General features: G+C 50.4%; 8 protein-coding genes across 8 annotated transcripts; 4 read left to right on the top strand and 4 right to left on the bottom strand.

Moving 5' to 3' along the window:
• Positions 1-201: 201 nt before the first annotated feature.
• Positions 202-2,101, top strand: BDR25DRAFT_293393 (MFS general substrate transporter; the record flags this gene model as incomplete). Its single annotated transcript, XM_033688718.1, has 5 exons — positions 202-379; positions 442-612; positions 662-757; positions 821-1,293; positions 1,436-2,101. 5 exons carry the CDS (start codon positions 202-204, stop codon positions 1,970-1,972), a joined length of 1,455 nt encoding a protein of 484 aa, XP_033543339.1. The 3' UTR covers positions 1,973-2,101.
• A 42-nt stretch (positions 2,102-2,143) lies between these two features.
• BDR25DRAFT_268425 (STAM binding protein) lies at positions 2,144-4,371 on the bottom strand. Its single transcript, XM_033687109.1, has 4 exons — positions 4,206-4,371; positions 3,559-4,158; positions 2,737-3,512; positions 2,144-2,616 (listed from the first exon to the last, which is right to left on the bottom strand). The coding sequence occupies exons 1-4, from the start codon at positions 4,326-4,328 to the stop codon at positions 2,436-2,438; spliced, it is 1,680 nt and encodes a 559-aa protein (XP_033543338.1). The 5' UTR covers positions 4,329-4,371; the 3' UTR covers positions 2,144-2,435.
• Positions 4,372-4,772: 401 nt separating this feature from the next.
• Positions 4,773-5,774, bottom strand: BDR25DRAFT_306049 (Pkr1-domain-containing protein). Its single transcript, XM_033690537.1, has one exon. It carries the CDS (start codon positions 5,520-5,522, stop codon positions 4,878-4,880), a length of 645 nt encoding a protein of 214 aa, XP_033543337.1. The 5' UTR covers positions 5,523-5,774; the 3' UTR covers positions 4,773-4,877.
• Positions 5,775-7,006: 1,232 nt separating this feature from the next.
• Positions 7,007-7,568, bottom strand: BDR25DRAFT_236693 (acetate non-utilizing protein 9, mitochondrial precursor; the record flags this gene model as incomplete). The annotated part of the gene is made up of 3 exons (XM_033685557.1): positions 7,007-7,098; positions 7,199-7,298; positions 7,350-7,568. The coding sequence occupies 3 exons, from the start codon at positions 7,566-7,568 to the stop codon at positions 7,007-7,009; spliced, it is 411 nt and encodes a 136-aa protein (XP_033543336.1).
• A 164-nt stretch (positions 7,569-7,732) lies between these two features.
• BDR25DRAFT_293380 (N(5)-glutamine methyltransferas-like protein MTQ2) lies at positions 7,733-8,639 on the top strand. Its single transcript, XM_033688717.1, has one exon. The coding sequence runs from the start codon at positions 7,737-7,739 to the stop codon at positions 8,514-8,516; it is 780 nt and encodes a 259-aa protein (XP_033543335.1). The 5' UTR covers positions 7,733-7,736; the 3' UTR covers positions 8,517-8,639.
• A 1,655-nt stretch (positions 8,640-10,294) lies between these two features.
• BDR25DRAFT_293377 (nitrite reductase) lies at positions 10,295-13,661 on the top strand (the record flags this gene model as incomplete). The annotated part of the gene is made up of 5 exons (XM_033688716.1): positions 10,295-10,383; positions 10,430-10,580; positions 10,628-11,170; positions 11,227-11,810; positions 11,867-13,661. The coding sequence occupies 5 exons, from the start codon at positions 10,295-10,297 to the stop codon at positions 13,659-13,661; spliced, it is 3,162 nt and encodes a 1,053-aa protein (XP_033543334.1).
• A 284-nt stretch (positions 13,662-13,945) lies between these two features.
• On the bottom strand, positions 13,946-18,142 carry BDR25DRAFT_268409 (uncharacterized protein). The gene is made up of 3 exons (XM_033687108.1): positions 17,444-18,142; positions 15,319-17,393; positions 13,946-15,267 (listed from the first exon to the last, which is right to left on the bottom strand). Exons 1-3 carry the CDS (start codon positions 18,037-18,039, stop codon positions 14,138-14,140), a joined length of 3,801 nt encoding a protein of 1,266 aa, XP_033543333.1. The 5' UTR covers positions 18,040-18,142; the 3' UTR covers positions 13,946-14,137.
• On the top strand, positions 18,060-20,723 carry BDR25DRAFT_359384 (cysteine proteinase; the record flags this gene model as incomplete). The annotated part of the gene is made up of 7 exons (XM_033696070.1): positions 18,060-18,101; positions 18,154-18,186; positions 18,244-18,349; positions 18,383-18,510; positions 18,537-20,407; positions 20,465-20,567; positions 20,613-20,723. 7 exons carry the CDS (start codon positions 18,060-18,062, stop codon positions 20,721-20,723), a joined length of 2,394 nt encoding a protein of 797 aa, XP_033543332.1.
• Between the last annotated feature and the right edge of the window lie 29 nt (positions 20,724-20,752).

Below are 20,752 nucleotides of genomic sequence, written 5' to 3'. Positions count from 1 at the left end.
TCCTAGCATCCGAAATCCGGGGTACAAGGGTAGCAAAACCGGCACGTGTACTACCCGCTGATTGGTGTCACTAACTGCACTCAGTAGTATGTCGATCCTCTATAAGGATCCTATCACCGCGTGCGCTTTCTCGCGATCCTAAATTTTTCAGTCTTAGACTTCGACCACAGTTTTCCCAGCACATCATTGCCACCATCCGTCATGGTAGAAAAGGAACCAGTCAGTTTTCCGGACGAGAAGATTGAGGTTATTAACGATACGGCTGGAGCGAACATTGATGCAGAAGCGGAGAAGAAGCTGTTGCGGAAATGCGATCTTTATGTCCTTCCTCCGCTTTTTGTTCTCTTCTTACTGGCGTTTCTTGATCGCACGAATATAGGTATGTATTCTCTTCTCTCCTTGTCCTAAGACTCTCGAATAGCTTTACTGACGGATATCTAGGGAATGCGCGCATCCAAGGACTCACGGAAGACCTCAATATGCACGGATCGGATTATAATATTGCACTCTTTGTGTTCTTTATTCCGTACATTCTCTTTGAAGTCCCATCGAATCTCATTATTAAGAAGCTTGCACCTTCCACATGGCTATCTCTCATTATGGTTCTTTGGGGTGAGCAAAAAATTTCGGAGCTTTCCGAACACTAGCTAACATATTGAAGGTATCTGTACCATTGGAATGGGCCTTGTCAATACCTTCGGCGGCCTCATCGCCATGAGAGTCCTCCTCGGTTTCTTCGAAGCCGGTTTATTTCCTGGTGCGTCTTCTGCTCTCCCTAATATTTCAGTTCCCATTGGAAATAGACACTGATCAACCCCAGGCTGTGTCTACCTCATCTCCATGTACTACAAACGGTACGAGCTCCAATGGCGCCTGACCCTCTTCTTCGCCGCGTCCATCATCGCAGGCGGCTTCGGCGGCCTCCTCGCCTATGCCATTGCCAAAATGGACGGAATCCGCGGCTACGGCGGCTGGCGCTGGATCTTCATCCTCGAAGGGCTCCTCACCGTTGTCCTCGGCCTCATCGCAAAATGGTGGGTCGTGGACTGGCCGGAAACCGCATCTTTCCTTTCCCCCGATGAGCGCGCTCTGCTCATCGCACGACTGTCGGCTGATAGTGGGGATGCGGTTATGAACCGTCTGGATAAGAGGGCAGTGAGGAGGATATTTAGGGATCCAAAGATTTATCTGGGTACCTTGGCGTATTTTGGAATTGTGAATACGGGGTATGCGGGGAGTTTTTTTATTCCGACGATTGTGAAGGAGTTGGGGTATACGAGCGCAGCGGCACAGGTATGTTTGTCTGAGGTTTCTGTTCTGTTTATCCTTTCATCCGTCCATGGATCTATCCATCGACCCACCCTTCGACCTACTCGTACGAGCTTGGTGTTGTGCGCTGGCATCAAGCATCTTACTGACTCGCACCCCAACCTAGGTCCGCAGCATCCCTATCTTTGTCGTGGCTACCGTCACTGCTCTCATTACTGCCTGGGTTACGGACCGAGCCCGCCACCGCTACGCCTTTTGCATCCTCGGCCTCACCATCTCTTCCATCGGCTACATCCTCCTCCTTGCCCAGAAACACCTCTCCTCCGGCGTAAAATACTTCGCGCTCTTCCTCATAGTACCCGGCGGCTACATAGCCCAACCCATCACCCTAGTCTGGCTGTCCAACCTCGTCTCCGGGCATTACAAACGCTCAGTATCCTCTGCCATGCAAGTAGGGTTTGGCAATATCGGGGGTATTGTTGCGAGTAATGTGTTTCTGGATGCGGAGAAACCGACATATAGAACCGGGTATGGGGTGAGTTTAGGGATGTTGTGGATATGTGGCGCTGCTTGTACGGCGATGTTTGTGTTTGTGAAGTGGGAGAATCGGAAGAGGGAGAGGGGAGAGAGAGATGGGAGGTTGAGTGATGTGGATGCGGACAATTTGGGGGATGATCATCCGCTTTTTAGACTGACGACTTAGAGGATGGAATTAGGAAATGGGTTGTACTTGGGGAGTGGAAGTGAGTTTGAAGAAAGAGAAGGTAGACCGGGTGTGTGGGAGGAGAAGGACGTGAAACGAACGCAAACGTAAACGCAAATTAGGAAGAAGACAGACTTGATAAGGAAAAGTTGTAGGAGTGATGACGAATCTCCACTTGTAGATCTACTGCTAGCATCTTTAAGCTTACTAGCAAATATGGTTCAGTGTGCATGATATCCTAGAGCAGCATCATACATATACTAATGAATACCTGTCCTTAGTAGTAGTATCCAAGAATTCCTCCAACGCCTCGCTATGCAAGACAACCCATGTTACTCATATCCTCATACATCCTATTATCCCAAATAAGCACTAATCCATACGTGGAGAGATGCGATACCCTGCCCGGGTTGCCTTCCTTTGAATATATATTTTGAATCATTACAAAACGGATGTCGACTCTTTATATCTTAGGCCTCATATCCACCACCTCTAACGGTGCTTGGGGAAGTTCGACAACATGTCCAGGGTTCAAAGCATCCGTGTATATGTTGTCGACGCTGTGGGGATGAAAGATGCCGGGTTGATTGCAATTCAGTATTACATTTTTGCCGGGAGGATCAGTGAGGCGGAAAGTACCCCAGCTAGTTGCAATGTCAGCACACGAAGTGTTGAAAGCCTTGGCAGATAGAAAAAGGGAGAAAGGATAAAGGAAGGTAGAGGGTGGGTAGTGAAAGGTAGAAAGTGGGGTGAGAGTGGCTTACCTAGGCTCCTTACTCGGCGCACAAACAATCGCAATACTCTCCGGCATCATGACCTGATAACCCACATGCGTATGCAAATCCCGACTGCTCATAAAGCACGTCTGGGTCGGATGGGTATGGATCCAGCCCAGCACCATCAGCTCTTCCTTATCACAATAATCAAACAACTCCGACTCATTAACCGTCTCGCAAGTATCACTCGTACTGGTTTGTTCAGGGATGACGAGTCGAGTGATGAACAAGGCGTTGGATTTGAGGATACCACAGAGGATGCCGCAGGTTTCGAGATTGAGTCGTGTGTTTTTGGAGGCGCAGGAGAGGAACGCTTGACGTAGGGTATTTGGGAGGAAGACTGTGCGAAGGGGTTCACCGTTTTCGAGGTAGGCGGAGGGTTTGAAAAGGAACTCGTCAAGGTCTTCTTTTGAGCTTGCGGATGGCGATGAGGGCCGTAGTGTGGAGACTGATGAGTGGGCGTGGTATTTACCGGGGAGAGGCGGTGGGGTGGGTTCGGCATCCCGATACTTTCCAGGTATTGGCGGAGGCCGAGGATTCTCGAATGGGAGTGAAGATGTCAGTGGTTTAGGAGGTTTAGGAGGAAGAGCGGGAGGTCGCGTCGAGGAGTCTGATGGTCTTCGGAGGAGCTCCTTCGGTGGTCTAGCGGGAGCTGTACCCTGAGACGGCAGTCTTGAGTCTGAGCCTGACCACCGCTCTTGGGCTTTATGTGGCACCGCCGGATAATGGTAGGGACTGGTTGGAGATTGATAAGACGTAGGGCGCTGTCCAGGTTAGCGAAGGATTCAGTTGCAACAGCCCGTGACCTACTGAGAAGTTCGGCGGCATGTGTCCATTCTGCATACGAGCCACCTCCTGGATCTGCCTGGAGAGGTCGTCATCGACTTCGTCGCTCTCCCGACGCAGCTCTTTCTCCCACTCTCCCCATACACCACCTGTTCGCCTCTCCTGCTCCTGCTCTTCTGACACCCCGGCTTGCCGCACACTCCTCCGGGCTGCATCTCTCCGACGGACTTCTCTCTGTGCAAGCTTAGCCGCCAGTGACCGGTGCTCTCCGGCATCAAGCTTAGTTTTTTCGTATGGTCGCCTCCCAGACGCTCCCGGATGCAGCGAAAGCCCGTCTAGCTCTTGTGGCAGCCTCTCCCCCCGACCCTCTAGTGATTCCAGGGCTTCCTGCTGTACCCGGCGCCTCTCCAAAAATTCCGCATGCCTCTTCCTAATATGTGGCGCCAGAACTTCAAGTTGGGTTAAATCGCCGTTGACAGCGGCCCGAGCCAATGCCATGCCCTTCTTATTCTCGGGCAACTTCACCTCGGGATGCTGTTCCAGGTGGTTGAGCACTAGCTGTGCGTGGCGGTAGAGAAGGAGGTAGGCCTGGACATTGTTGCCTTCTGCTTCATACACTTGGGCCTGCGAGGAGTGAGCTAGAAAACGCCGGACAGGTCAAAGCAACCGACCTCCTTCTGCATAGTGTCGGCAGTGCGGAGCCAGTACCGCAGCGGGATGTGAACATTGTACTGGAAGTTGGCCGCTTGCTCGACAATGTCCTCGATGCTCAAGGGAGCGCCTACTGATGCCATGATGAAGCAGGCGGGCAGGTATGGCGGGGTGAGGAGCGGGTGGCGTCGATGGAACAAGGGCGAGAGTGCTCATCAAAGAGCAGGAGCGACTACCGACATGGGAGGAGGCGATGGAGTTTCATTTGTGCGATGGCAATTCACACTCGCCGTTCGTTGTTTCACGCATCCGGGTACGGTGATGGTTTTTGGCGCCTGCCTTGTCGCGGGGCACCCAAGGCAAGCTTGGAGTGGGATGCACGAGCCAGGTTATGTTGGGCGTCAGGCGACGACCTTCAAGGCTTTTCCTGCTCAGATAAACTTCTCGCGTGCTAGAGGCTAAGGAAGCTGTTGTTTTATTAGTTTGCTTTTGACTGCGTGCGAGTATCGACACATGTCGCACCACCAGGTAGGGCTGGCTGCTGCATCGCGTCGTCACGTGCATTGCATCGGACACTTGAAATTAATCTGCAATTGAACACGATATGGGCTTCTGTTGGAAGAATAAGACAAGTTGTGAACAAGCAACCGTGCAGAGAGCTATTTCAGGGTATTCGAGACACCAATAGGCTATCATCTCTCGCCAGAGTCTTGAGACAGCTTCTCCCACTCGCTATCCGTGCTCAATTCGCCCGTTGACTCTCCCATGCTCCCAGGCCGCCTTTTCTTCAGCGCATCGTCCACCAGCGGCGCCAGCTTGGTAGTCGCACCTGTGGTGCTCGCGGCCGCGGGACCTGGCGCTGGAGCTCGTGGGACCGGCGTATCTCCCCTTCCTCCTGACTGCGTTGGCCTCTCCACGAACACAGTACTCTGCGTCTCCGGGCGCGGCGCCCGGCTTGCCGTCTTCGGTTTGTACTTCTCCTCCACCTCTGTGTCCACCTCTGTATCATCTCCCGTATCCATGGCCTCTCCCTCACTTTGGCCGGCGTTTACACCCTTCTTCTCCTTCTCCTTCTCCCGTCTCGCATCGCGGATCCTTTTAGCTTCCTCTTCTTTAGCTTGCGCGGCGCGGATCTCGGCGGCAAACCAGTTGATTGCCCACCACAGACCTGCGGTGAGGCCGGAGAGGATGACGAAGTGCACGCTGTAGGTTGCGATGAGCAGGATGAAGAAGAGCACCTGGAGCGCTGCGAATGACGCATTTGTTGCGACGAGGAGGGTGGGAGTCGGACCAGCGGTAAAGATGGACTCCCAGAGGTTCTCCATAAAGTTCGTCATGTTGATATTTGAGCTGCACGCGAAGTGTTGCGCGTGTCGTGAGGATTCCTGGTAGGTTGTGGAGCTGTTATCGGTGACGTTCGGGCTCTTCTACCCCACGGGTGCCTAATAACTGCTTGAGGACAGGTTTGCTAGACTTGTTGCAACGTTGCTCTTTTGGGACTCTCTACCCTGCGAAGCGGACGTAATCCGTCCAGCGGAAATGTGATATAACGGAGGAGCGGAGTACAAGAGAGAAGCTCTTCATGCTCCCTGACGTGTCTGGTGTTTCGCGGGGCTGGCGGGTCGGCAACACCCAATTCAAGTCCCGAGCCCGGGACTCCCTCTGATTGGCTACTCATTGTCTTCGCCAAATTGATCATAAAACATTGCGCGAAGTCGGAAGGTACTCCCGTATATGTGTTTGGTACATGAGACTTTATATAAATCCGTCAATCAAACTCCTCCAGAGAACGAGTGAATGCTCCATGACAGCACAGAACAAGCTGCCGCTAACGCTTCCACCCCAAGCACTGAGTAATTGGAACAGACACCGCCAACATTAAATTACGACTGATAGCTGCATGCCTTGAGAGAATCAGTACATCAAAACCATTCATCTACATGAAATCAAATACACTTTCGTAGTGATCCATATCTTTTTGTGTGTCGTTCCTAACTCGAGTTCACATTACGGTACAGCAGATAGGAGAGCCCCTCTGCTCATAAACTGTCTCACGATGCTTGAAATATTTCGTGGTCCGCGGCGGTGGTGGGATATCCCGAAACGGATTCTTTCTCCTCGTCTTCTCCCTTACAATCATTCGACTCGTCCGCGGGTCTTGGAATGCATTATCGCACCAAGGACAGCAATACCTCGGCGCCCTTTTGCAACCAAAGGGAGGGAGCTCCTTAATCTTGTGGAGGGCGCTTTCGTGAAACATGGGGCAGGAAAGGAGATCCTTGCCGGACCCACAGGGTTCTTCCAACGACAGCCAGGAGTGCCAGCAGGTTGGCGAATTGTACTGCACACATCTACACATCCCGAGAGCTAGTGGAACAGCGCAGTGGAAAGGCCACCGAAAAGAGGAGTTGATAAAGGAAAGCCGATTGGTGTTGGCTCTGGGTTGGCTGATTAGTTGGATTGGAAAGTGTGCTGGGAATTCGAAGTGGAAGGAGTTGGTTGGCGAAGAAAGTGTGGCTCTGAAGAGAAGGAAGGGTGGAGGTAGTCGTGACCCAGAGTTGTATCGCTTAGGATTCTACTATTAGATGGCTTTGCGAGCCTTATTCTTGGAGTACGAATGATTCTCGATGAAGACGCTGATGAGAGATTCACATAACGAATCGCCTTCCTCTGCAAACTCGGCGAAGGTCACTGCTTAATGATGTGGTAATGTCAGTGACTGAATGCGCAAGATTGTATCATGTCATCTGCCTGTGGTGCCTGTGAAAGAATACAATCAGACAATTGTAGATATACCCGCTGTAAATTCACTTACAGAGCCTCACTGAGCGGGCTTGTACTCTGGATCGTTATCTTCCAGCTCTTGCTTGCGAATGGCTTGCATCAATTCGTATAATTGGCCGATTTGTTGGTCTGGGTGTGAGAATCAGTTTGGTGGTCACGGATGTGGCTTCCGCCTTCGAATGGCGAATGCTTTGAGTGGAGAGTAATGACAGGCAGAGAATGAACGCACCACTCATTTTGTCAATCTTCGATTTATCCATCCTGGCATCTTTCCAGGAATCGCCTTCTAATTGCTGGGCATACAATTGCCACTCTGTGAGAAACCCAACCTGCGAGGTTTCAGTGGGAGGGTCCTTGGCAGCCTAAAGGCAACGCCTTACGATTTGTATGGGATTATCGATGTCCTTGTGAGCTCGAAACTCGGCCTTAACATACAAGTCGCCAAGCAAACGTTCCTCTGTTGGCAGCTTTCTTCGGTGGGCCCGCAGGAGGCGTCGATAAAGCGGAATTGGGGGCAAAAGAGCCATTGGAACAGCTCTGAAGGGTCTAGCTGCACCAGCATCTGCGGCTGTTGCAAGCAGTCTGCTGTAGATTCTCATCCTGTCTAGTTGTTTTGATTTTGGTCAATTGAAAGAAAGAAGGGTGCGATGAGGTGATTGTGAAAATTCACAACCTCGGTGATGATGACACCGATTTGACTAAGGCCCACTGACGCACTCTCATTGGACGTCCGCCGTACTGTCCTTCAACCTTATCCTTCACACACGATGCTACCAACTCCTTCGACCTCCCACGTATGCTTCGATCGCGTTTATGAGCCAGCTGAAGACTCCTTTCTACTTCTCGACACGATATCGTCGTTTTCGGAGGCAGCTTTCCTTCACGATAGATTTAGGCAGACCACCCCCGAGCTAGAACCATGCTCGACCTCACCGCTGGTACTCGAAGTCGGGGTAGGTTCTGGGGTTGTCCTCGCATTTGTTGCGGCCAATGCTAAAACAATATTTGGTCGAGATGATGTGCTGGCTCTCGGAACTGACATAAACAGCTTCGCCTGTCAAGCAGCTTCTCAAACCGTGCAAAATGCCATACACAACCCTAGCGAATCAGTCTTTCTCGATATTGTCAATGGAGACTTGGCATGCGCAATTCGGCCGTACTTAGTCGATGTGTTTATATTCAACCCACCTTACGTACCTGCCAAGCTTCCCGACTATTCTCGCCACGACAATTATAATACCATACTAGCAGGTCAAAAGTCGACATCATTCGAGCAAGACTCGTATCTCCTCGAATTATCATATGCTGGGGGTATAGATGGAATGGAGGTCACAAACCGAATGCTCGAGCAGATACCACACATCCTGAATCCGTTGAGGGGGGTTGCATACCTATTATTATGTGCCCAAAACAAACCAGAAGTGGTTAAACAACGTATTAAAGATTGGGGCCCTGGTTGGATGGCCGAGACTGTAGGAATAAGTGGGAGCAAAGCTGGGTGGGAGAAGTTACAAATTGTAAGGATTTGGAAGGCCACTCTATCATGAAGAAGATAAGGCGAAATTGTCCGGATGTCGGATCCACACACTGAAAATTCAGACCAGGACATGGGTTTGGCCTGCCCTCCGATACAGCTGCCTATCTAGGTCCCAGAATATATATTCACTGCCTCACCCACTGATGCACAACAGGATGCTATTAAGATTTGAATACAAGAAACTCAGGTCAAGGCACTAGAGGAGACTTAGCACGAAGATGCGAGTGTCCGCGGCGAAACTACAGCCCTCCACTCATAGGGCGCAAAGCAGCGTTAGCTTGACATCCGCCCCATACTTTATTCACTACTGTCGATTTCGACGACACCCACACAGGCCCTCGTAACTATGATCAAGATATCTCCGCGCCATTGTCACAATCCACAACCAGCCTCCCCGACAGTTACCCTCAGGACAAATACTGTGGAACAGCTAATCAGTAACCTCCACTAGCTTAATGGGACCGCGAGCCACGTCTAAGTGTTTACTATCCCTAAACTCTTTCGTCAGCCAAGCATGACACACATTCGGGACTTTAGAGATAGCACAAAAGCCTTGTAGTCAGTCTCCAATAACAGAAATCTAGACGAGGTTACCACCCCCACAAGCAGATTTCAGGGAACAACATGCCTCTGCTGTGTGTACCAACTCTAACGTCCTACTCAATCGGAACGTTATGGGTGGCGACCCAGTCTTTTGAGGGCTCAGTGCGGCATAGGTTAGGAGGAGCGCTGTTCGGATTCGCTTTTCTTATTGCCTCATACTGGTCTTTTGGCAGCTTAGGTATGTCTTTTTCACCTCCTTCGCACAAGCATTGATGTAATTATCGACGTCCTTTATGGAGGTTGTCAGTTCGGCCAGGGGAACTTGTTACAATTTTCTGGGCACTTGATACTCATGCTCTCATACACTGCAAGTACCGGGCCGGACACGGCCATACTTACCAGTCGATATTCCGGAGAGTTCAGGTTGGTGTGTTGTTTACCGCTCGACTAAATCACCAACATATTGTGTTTGGACCCTAGCGTCCATGTTTTCTTTTCATGTAAGCTAAATTTTTCTACAGCTCATCGACCTAGGCCCACTCTTGCCAATAGTGGCGCCGCCATTATGTAGAAATCCCTTTCTTGCTGCTGGCTAAGACTTGTTGAATTCATTCTCTTCTCAGGGCACCCTTTCTGCTCATAATCGCTTAGTTTGTTGGTCTAAAAGGGCTTGAGTCTATTAACCAATCGCGCTGTTCGGCTAACTGAAAACGTCTGAAGTACTTCCCAACTTCAATCATGCTCAAGCACATTTATTCAGTGACAAGACCACTTTCCACGTTGTTTTCGTCGTGCCCTTGCCTTCCTAAATTCATGAAGAGGTGAAGGCATCTCCTCGGAGAATTGATAAGCGACAACCCTATATTACGTTTTCTTTCCGACATTGACCATTTCCCCGGAGAAGTGGCTCTTCCCACTCATTCTCCAGCACCATCACGCTACTTTTGAAGTTGCGCCGTCGGGATTTAAAACCCTCAATGTCATGCGTATTAACAGCCAAAGACACGTAGGAAAGCCTGCTTTTGCCTCGTGGGGGAGGATCTGCATGGAAATAGAGGATCTACAATTGGTTCAATCATCCGATGCGCTAGTAATCTTGGTGGTTTTATCTTGCCTAACTTCCAAGATCTTCTCTTGATTTCCTAAGTTGTATTTCCACTTTCCTAACTCCCCACCTTCATCTAGTTATCATCATCGCCACTAGTGCTTGTCAGCAATTCCCGACCCTGGGAAATCGTGGACGAGATGGCTGCTGTCGAAGAGATACAATGCGAACCTAATAATAGGAAGAGGATCGTGGTTGTCGGGCTGGGAATGGTTGGAATCTCGTTCATGTAAGTTTATCCCCGCAAAGTTTCATCATCTCTGACGGAATGGTAGTGAAAAACTTCTGAAATTAGATGCAAAGAGAAGGGAGTATGATATTGTTGTCATCGGGGAAGAACCTCATCTAGCCTACAACCGAGTTGGCCTTAGCAGCTACTTCCAGCACCGAGATGTGGAGCGACTGTACATGAATCCAGAGGAATGGGTAAGAGATTGTTGCACAATTGGAGACTGTGTATTTACCAGTTACAGTACACTTCGATGCCAAACGGATCGCTCAATTACCACATAAATACAGCGGTCACAGGGATCGATTCAGACAACAAAACAATAACAACAGCCACAGGCGACAAATTCAGTTATCATGAGTTGGTTCTAGCCACAGGATCCACGGCGATCCTTCCACGCATGCCCGGATACGATGCTACGGGCGTTTTCGTTTATCGCACTATTGAGGATCTTCAGAACCTCATTTCATTTTCCGCCGCAAAGAAGGGCACAGGCCAAAATGGAGTTGTGATCGGCGGAGGACTTCTTGGCCTGGAGGCTGCAAAGGCAATGCTGGATTTGGAGGTGTATGACAAAATCACCGTCATCGAAGCGATGCCTTACGTGCTTGGTCGCCAGCTTGACAAAGATTCGGGAATGATGGTTGTCGAACAAGTGAAAGGCTTGGGGGTTGAAGTGGTCCTAGGAAAGATGGTCGGCAAACTCACTACTGCTGAGGACGGCAGCGTCACCGGCGTCGAGTTTAAAGACGGGAGTATAGTGGAAGGTTCTTGCGTATGTTTTGCAGTAAGTTTCCGTAATCTCTTTTATTCACTTGAAAAAAAACCTAAAGTACGTCGCAGATTGGTGTCAGAGCTAGGGACGACCTGGCTAAAAAGTCTGGCCTTCAATGCCATGAACGAGGTGGAATTCTGGTTGGCGACGACCTGCAAACCACAGCGAAGGATGTTTACGCAATTGGCGAGTGTGCGAATTGGAAGAATATGTGCTACGGTTTGGTCGGTCCTGGATATGAGATGGCCGACCTTCTTGCTTTCAATTTGACAGAGGGAAGGATTCATCACCAACCGAGATCCTTCACTGACCCTGATATGAGCACCAAGTTGAAACTTTTGGGGGTCGATGTTGCCAGCTTTGGAGATCCCTTTGCCGACGTCTTTGGCCCTAAGTGGTTGCCAGATGGAACGTCTGGACCAGACAGGAAAGATCAAGTCCAGGCATTGACTTACAAAGATCCATTCGGTAATGTTTACAAGAAATATCTGTTCACCCTTGACGGAAAATACTTACTCGGTGGAATGATGATGGGCGATGCGGCTGACTACGTCAAACTCTTGGCTATTAGCAAACGGCACAAGCAGCTCGAAGTTGCTCCAGGAGAATTGATTGTTGGAAAGCCAGGAGGCGATGAAGGTGCCGATGATCTGTATGGTGCCAGCAACCAACTATCTAATATCCGACTCTTGCTAACTGGTTCTATAGAGATGATGATGCGCAGATTTGCTCGTGCAACAACGTCACTAAAGGGGACATTACCACGGCGATCAAAGAGAACTCATGCAAGAGCATTGGCGATGTGAAATCATGCACTAAAGCTGGGACAAGCTGTGGAGGCTGTCTACCACTTGTGCAAAGCATCTTCACCAAGACCATGAAGGACAGTGGTGAGGAGGTTCAGAACCACTTGTGTCCTCATTTCCAGCATTCCCGAGCCGATATTTTCTACATGGCCATGGTCAAGAAGCTCGAGTCCTTCGAGGCCATCATGGCCGAATGCGGCATACCAGGCTCGCTCGGATGTGAGGTCTGCAAGCCGGCAATTGGCTCAATACTGGCGTCTCTGTTCAACAGCCATATTCTCGATCCAGGCCGAAAGGGCCTCCAGGATACCAACGACAAATTCCTTGCAAATATCCAGCGTAATGGTACCTTCTCCGTAGTCCCTCGCGTCCCCGGTGGTGAAATTACCCCTAAGAAGCTAGCTGTTATTGCGAGGGTCGCCGAAAAGTATAACCTATACTGCAAGATTACAGGAGGGCAAAGAATCGACATGTTCGGTGCAAAGAAGCAAGATCTGTTGGCTATTTGGACCCAATTGTCCGAAGAAGGCGGAATGGAGAGTGGCCACGCCTATGCTAAGGCGTTACGAACGGTGAAGAGCTGTGTAGGTACTACATGGTGTCGCTTCGGAGTTGGCGATTCCGTGGGCATGGCTATCCGGATCGAGGAACGATATAAGAGTATCCGGGCGCCACACAAAATTAAAGGTGCCGTTTCTGGGTGCGTGCGAGAGTGCGCAGAGGCCCAAAACAAGGATTTCGGGTTGATCGCCACAGAAAAAGGATATACTATCTTTGTGGGTGGGAATGGCGGAGCTACACCTCGACACTCGGAGATATTGGCAAAAGACGTCCCTGTTGATGACGTGCTGCCTATTTTGGATCGATATCTGTTATTCTACATTCGAACCGCCGACCGGCTTCAGCGGACCGCGAGATGGATCGAGGGGCTTCCCGGTGGTATTAAATACCTACGAGAGGTAATTCTGAACGATAAGCTCGGAATATGCTCAGAACTAGAACGACAAATGGAGGAACTTGTTTCGTCCTTCTTCTGCGAATGGACCGAGACAGTCAAGAACCCCGAACGACGGAAACAGTTCCAGCAATTCGCCAACGTCAATGAAACCGTTGACTGGGTGGAACCAATGACAGAGCGTGGGCAACAGCGCCCATCAAACTGGCCAAAGGAACCCGCCAAAATCGACTCCACCACAACTTGGACTAGTCTGTCCTGGCAGCCGCTGGTGGAGGCATCGAAATTCAGCGACCTCGACACTGGCGATAGCCAGCAAGTCAAGCGCGGAGGAACGCAGCTCGCTGTTTTCAAAATCCGCGGGAAGTACTATTGCACGCAACAAATGTGTCCACACAAACGCGCGTTCGTGCTATCCGACGGCCTCATCGGTGAAGGCGATGACAAACTCTGGGTTTCGTGTCCGCTCCATAAACGCAATTTCGAGTTGACAGGGCAGGACGCTGGAAAGTGTGGGAATGATGATATGAGCATTTATACTTTTGAGGTCGAGGAGAGAGGTGACGGCTGGATATACGCACAACTACCTTCTGTGGAGGAGCTTGATAGCGTGCTTGGTACTGAGAAATGGAAGGTCAGGAATGGAGAGACGCCTGGTCAGTTCGATGGGCTGAATGACAAGCTTACGAAGAGAGGGGGTAGAAAAGGCGTTGTGAAAGGGAATGATGGCCTTGATTGGTGATTGCTTGTCATACATAGTCTTCGGCCTGTTGGAGCCGCTCCGTAATAATGGTACATAGCTTTTCTGTTGGCACTCGTTAAATTGGTACATCCTCAGATCTGAAAGTTGAAGTGATAGGGAGCTCTCTAGTGATGGCTGTCTCTATTTGTTGAACTTAACTGTGTCGAAGATTTCGAATAGCCCCTTTCAACATTGGCTTTAATATCCACTGGTGCTGCGATTGATGGTCTTTCATGAAGAAGCAAGTCACTCCCTAATCAATAACGGTATTGGGTATCAACTCCGCATTACTGACTGACTGACGCGTCAACTGCTAACAATCCCAAGGAAATCTTATGCTAATTCCACTACAAAGTGAACCATATTTCTTTTTCAAAGACCGAAAGAAAAAAAAGATCAATGACCACAACCTCTTTCCCAAACACCGAAAAATGCACTCCCCCATTCGTCTCCTCTCCATACCAATGCCATCCCTATCAATATGTCAATAGCTTCTGTCCTCCAGTTCCAACCTTCCCATCCACCCCTTCAACCACCTTCGTAAAACTACACCACCGATCCTTGATGCTCACAACTTCGTACGTTCCCTCTTCCTGCACGGGAATACCCATGTGGTGTTCATGCGAGACCTCAGTCCTAATCTCTAATACCTTACTCTTACGGCCCCTCTGCGCATTTGTACTCCGCGTATATGTGAACTCAAAAGGCGGGGTACCCCAAAATTGGAACTCCAGATCCGTGCCTCCACCTTCATGAATATCAACTTCAGAGACGAGGCCACCGGATAGACGGACCGAAGGTATGGGATGGATTTCCTTGGTTAAATTAAGGGAGGCTAGACACTCGGATGCAGAGTCTCGGAGACCGGTTATGGTGAAAGATCCAGGGAGCTCGGCGAGACGACGGAAGGTGGTGCCAGAGTTTGAAGCTTTGCGTTCTTGTTTTTCGAAGGTGTAGTATACTGTAAACGGTACTTGACCACCCAGTGCAAAGGACAATCTTTCGCCCACGCAGAAATCCATGCGATCTTCTAAGGCGGTAGCAGTTGGGGCGTCGTGGACACTGATTTGCACTCTTGGACCCCCTGGCGTAGACTTCCGGGTACAACCCCTCGCATCGCGGATCTTGCGGATGGATATTGCCGAGTGTCCGAGATGTAGCTTGCGATGCTCGATTTTAAGGTCGTATTTCAGGGACTGGATGTTCTTGTGAATGCTGATTTCTGGTTTCGGCGTGCCGTGGTGCTTGATCTCAACTTCGAGGTAGAAGGGTGGTACGCCCTCAAAGGTCATTGGGATGACTTCTTCACCATCTGCTTCACGTGAACAGTAGCTATATGTCTTTCCAGGGTTGTTGAAACGAGCATTTGGTCGTGGATTGACGGTTTGTTGTACGGTAAGGGGGGCAAAGTGCTTGGAAGAATGGTCGTACTTGCTATCGGCAAGCTGAATGAATTTATACTCGTACGTGCCGGCATGTGACGTTTCTGCGCGGATAGACGTGGCGCCACCTACGGCGCGAAGTTCCTTCGGTGTAAGAGCAGCAGTGTTTCCGTTCTTCTTGTCCATTAAACGCCGTTGGTACGAGACATCAAAGGGGGGGTTCCCTGAGATACTGTTAGTTTATCAGGTATCGGATAGGAGGTGGGCACACTTACCACTCAGAAGGACGTCAAAAGTATCTTCGTCACCCTCGCAGACAGCCTCTTTGATGAACCTTTCTCCCTCACGAACCATCGTTGCGGACTCGGCAACACTGATCTTTGGCCGAGGAATCCATGCAACATCAAACCGGCTTGCCTTCTCGTCAATCACGCCAGGGCATATCGAGTCCCTAACAGACAAGAGCTGATAGGTACCTGCAGACTTGATATCGATCTTGTCGTTAGCACTGTAAACGGTTGTCTTCTTGACGTCTCCAGTATCAATATTCTCATATTCCAACGTCCAAGGCTTTTCACCAGTAAGACGCAGGGGAAGTCCCACATCCTTTCCTTCAAGCGCTCTGACGGCTTGTTTGCTTTCGATGTGTCCAAAATAGGCCTTCGGACGCTCATGGCGGACATTGACTTTCACCCCTTGGCTCAGGAATTCCTTGCACCCCATCTTGTCAGTAATACTGGCCAACGATACGGTATATTCGCCGCCATTGTTCAGCTTCTGGGTCTTTATAGTGTAATGTTCCTCCTCCACGTTGGTGGCGTACTTGGTACGCTTTCCGTTGTGGACCAATTCGTACTCTAGCTTCCATGGACCTTCTCCTTGAAGTTTGACGTCAAATTCCACAGAGTCGTCAATGCAAGCCTTCTTCGACTCATTTCCTTCAATGAAATGAGCGGATGCCGAAGGCTTCACGTCCTGTTGCAGAACGAGGTTATGTAACGCGCGCTCTTTGTAAACAAAGTCTGTGATGGAATCGAAAGTATAGGAGTAGTGGCCTGCCTCGTCTGGAGTTAAATCGATAGTACTCCTCAACGCAGTAACGGTGGTAACGCGTGGATACTTTCGGTGACCTTTCTTTTGCTCTGTATAGCGGATGGTAAAAGGTGGGGTACCGATAAGATCCAAGCCAACGCGCAGACCGATTGGATTGCCGGCGCACTTATCCACAATATCCTCGCTTGATAGGTACAGCTCTGGTTCCGGAGGGTTCTGGAGTAAGCATGAGGCAGGCTCGAGAACCTCGCCCCCGCAGAATTCAGTGGCGACGGACTTTATGGTGTACAGACCGCTCGCTGAGATAAGCGGCTGCTCTCGATTAGTCTTCATGGTCTGCTTCTTCAGCTCTGCGTTCGGACTATGATCTCCATCTGAAGTAAGATCTGCTCCAGCTGTGAAGAGGTATTCGATGGTGTGGGCTCCATCAATCGCAGTTTTTCCGGTTGAACCATACTTGATGGGGAGGCGGTCTATGTTGCCCTTTGCAACCTGCAGGGGCTGCTGTGGAGTGCATCCTTTGAGGTAGACATTGGGTCGCTCGTGAACTGTGAAGGCCTGTTGAATTCCGGTGACCTTCTGCTTTGGTCGGTCCTCATCATCGGAGGGGATGTAGTTGATAATATTTCCAAGTGCATCCTCGACTTCCTCGACTGCGTAAGTCCAAACGCCACTGTTTAAGAGAGTTTCGTTCAGCGCTACTGTGACCTTTTGAGACCGCGCCCAGGACACATCCTGCCGATTGCTCTGAATCAAAGCTTGCGATGTGTGTTTTGAGAGCGGGGAGACGAAATCATCTGGTTGAAGGCTTTGGAACTCGGAGGCCTCTCGCGGGCGGCCATCGACCGTTGTTCGGTACTTGATGCGGAGAGGTGCAATGCCTTCAATCTCTAAAGAAACATTGGAGAGGTCATTACGACAACGGCTATTTCCCGTGGGTTTCACACGAGATTGTGGACATGGAGCTACGATAAGACTCGACGCTCTTGGGCGAACCTCAAGCTTAGACTGGTCCAAGACTTTCTTCAACAGATAGACGCCCGTCTTCTTTACTGTGTGCCGCAGCACCAGGGGGCTGGAAGGATCCACCACTTTGATTAACTTCCTCGCCTTTTTCAACAGGGCCTTCATCTCACCCTTCTTGATGAGGATCGTCTCATTCTGATTTGTATCAATGTCTATTCGAATGAGTTCGATTTCCACGGGCTCGGTTTGGTTGATCTGTATAGGGATCTCGAGCTGCGTGATGGAGGAATTGAGGCAGAAGGGCTCTCTGTTGGGGTTCAAAATAGCAGAGCTAATCCTGTTAGAATCTTCTATGTAAATGGCCGGATATTTTGTGCATACCCTTCTGGCAGAATGTGAATAATCTGCTTTCCCAAGATCAGGGACGCGTTGTGCAAGATAGGCCCGGGCTTGACGCTCCGCTCGCTGATTGCTAGCTCGCTGTCGAAGAAGAAAGCCAGAAAGGAGAGCAGCCAAGTCTGCACGGGAACGCCAATCCGGAACATGAGCATAACGTCCAAGGCCGCATGCAGCATAAACAGCACGAAGGCCGTGGCATTGCTCCACTCCAGCCACGGGATTTCAAACAAAGGCAAACAAAAGATGAAGGTCATATCGAAGAAGCACCATCTCAGGCATAGAGCCAGCGATTCCTCCTCGTCTATCGCCAGTGTATAGAAGTCGTATAACCGCCATGCCCACAGGCCGACGTAGATGGCTAGGACGTAGAAGCGCTGTGTCGGGGCGTCGAGAATGGTGGTAGGTATTAGAGGCCCCGTCTTGCTGTCCCCAGCGGGTCGCGGGACTTCGGGCAGCGGCATACCCACATTTGGACGGCTGGTAGTCGAGCCATTGGGACTGCTTGCTCCTGGAGAGCGCGCGGCTGTCTGGGGGGTGGCGGGGAATCCGCCTGGTCCTCGGCGAGGAGTCCCATTCATCGCATCGTGTTGCAAAGAAGATGGAGGGAGGACGCTGTCATAGATTGGGAGGGAGTGGGAGGGTGAGAAAGGCGTGGTGTGTGGGATCGCCGTGGGTGGTGTGGTGTGGAGTAGAGAATGTTTCTACTGCTCTCAAACCAAATTTCAGTCGCGTCGTTTGGACCGCGCATCATAGGGCTGAAAGCTTGGGCCACCACGTGACAGCGCACCATCGTCAACCCCCGAGACGCCATACTCCAAATTCTGCTTGATACATTCATCATTCTGTCCGGTCTCGCATTTCTGGCAAACGCTGAGTGTATCACGAGGAGTGCATCCCATCTACTCTGACATGAGTGCATAGACGGCCCCATGCAAAATGGTCCTTGGCGAATCGTGGACGCGAATATCCGTCCTTGCGCCTTCACCTTCTCTCTCTCCACTTCATCTCCCTTCCAAGAGTGCCAAGTCAAAGCGAACATTTTATTGATCGTGCGACGGGATAATAGCTAGATTAGGCCGGCTCCCACATAAATACTCTCTCATCATGCTCCTTCCTGGTGATCTCCTTCAGCCTCCTTCAACGCGCTTTTCTACCATCGATTCACTCCCTTGAACATACAATGGCTGGTTCCAATTCGTCTGATTCGGCCTTTGAGCCCGTATCCAAGCAGAGCCCAGCGCCAAAACGCAAGGTACCATCTGATTGTGTTATCAATGCCACAGACCCCTGCAATCGCAAGCAAGTTACATCTAAGCCGACTACGAGCAAACTTGCCGCTACCAAAGAAGCGGCCACAACCGAGAAATCCACGGCTCCAGAGCCATACAAAATAAAAGCCCTCACGAGAAAGCCTTCCACCGGCAAGAAATCGACCTCGCCTTCTAAGTCTACCGTTGAAAAGGGATCAGCTGTCAACAACCCAAAGTCAATCTCCCCTGACCCCAAGAAACGATCCCTGTCTCCTGAGACTTCCCACTTGGAGAATCTAAGCAAGAAAAAAGCTCGCGTATCTCCAAGCACGGCCAGCAAGAAGGAGATGCTAGAGGCCTCAGGCACCTCTAGCACGAAGACGCCAGGGGCCCCAAGCAGCTCCGGCAAGAAGGATTCGCCGGAAGCTCCAACTACTCCTCTAAATGGCGAGAAGGCTGAGAAGGAAGAGAAATACCCAAGTCCTCCCCACCTTCCTGCTACTGTACACGACAAGAACACCTGGCAAGGCTTCTGTGAGATTGAGTCTGATCCAGTCTTTTTCTCCGCCATGATTCGAGAAATGGGCGTGAATGGCGTTTGCGTTCGCGAGTCCTACGCAGCCACTCCAGATGCCATCATGGATATGCCTCAGCCAGTCTACGGCATTATTCTCCTCTTTCGTTTCCGTCCCGTTGACGCTGAGAACGAAGAAGCGGATTGCCCTGAGAATGTCTGGTTTGCCAACCAATTGCCTGCCCAAAATAGTTGCGCTACTCTTGCCATACTTAACATCCTCCTGAACCTCAAAGGCGTCGACATCGGCGATCACCTTCAGCAGTTCAAGGAGTATTCGCAGGGCTTAACGCCATACCAGCGCGGCCAGGCTCTCTCTAGCTTCGAATTCGTAAAGCGAATCCACAATTCATTCGCCAAAAAGCAGGATATGCTACAAGAAGATCAGCGATTGGCCTTAAAGGTCGCCAAAACCCAAAAATCTCGCCGTATGTGGCGAGAGGATCGCCGCAAATCAACTGATTCCGCAGAGAGTATCGAGGACAACGCCAACCATTTCATAGCCTTTCTTCCTATCGACGGCGAGGTTTGGAAATTGGACGGCATGGATGCGCAGCCAACGTCCATTGGTAAGTTCAAGGACGAGTACGACTGGATCAGCATCGTTGCCGGCAAGATTGGTGCGGTCATGCAGGCCGCAGGTGACAACGACTATAATGTTATGGCCCTGACTCAGTCTCCCCTCGTTGGCCTTCGAAAGGATATGCGCACCAACATTGCCATTTACAAAGCCGTAGAGGCGCGGCTCGACTCAATCGATAAGGACTGGTCCGCTTTTTGGATCTCTAACGAGGATAGAACCCTTCCCGATGCAATGACCAGCCCAGGCTTGCTCACTTCGCTCGGAACATTCCAGGATCAGCTCAGCGTGGCTATGGTTCCAGACTACGTCCAGAAAAGGATTGATGGTGAGGATTTGTCGCATCTGGTCCGTCGACGAGATGGGTTGCTGCAAGAGCAGTCGAAGCTGCAAGAGAGTATAATGAATGAGATGACAGTTGAGGCTGAAGAGGATGCTAAGGCTAACGAGAGGCGATGGGATTACGGCCCGGTCATCTCTCTCTGGCTTCAGAAGTTGGCGGCAAATGGATACCTTGAGGCAAATCTGGATAGATTCACTAAGTCTACTAAGTAAACTTAGGCCTACTTTCTTCATAATATGCTATCTGTTGTAGGTAGCTTGGTAACCCTGGATAACAATGATGGGACACCCTTGAAATCTTTCAAATACGGCGTCTGGTTGATAACATATCCTTGGCTACTACGCAACATACGAAGAAGAGTGGAAACCTTAAAGATCGCTTGCTAATAATGATTCTGTAGAGAGTCAGTTGCCCATTTCAGCAATGTACCCTGCTCATTATTAAGCAAGCAAGCCCTCCCAATTCTCCATATTGACATATTCTTCCTAACCTCTCAACTTCTCTCCCTGGGGTAGAATCTGTATACAACATTAGTGCAATCTCT

Source organism: Lindgomyces ingoldianus, assembly GCF_010093535.1.
Source record: "Lindgomyces ingoldianus strain ATCC 200398 unplaced genomic scaffold BDR25scaffold_33, whole genome shotgun sequence".
Taxonomy (NCBI): Eukaryota; Fungi; Ascomycota; class Dothideomycetes; order Pleosporales; family Lindgomycetaceae; genus Lindgomyces; species Lindgomyces ingoldianus.
This window is presented reverse-complemented; position numbering and strand designations above follow the sequence as displayed.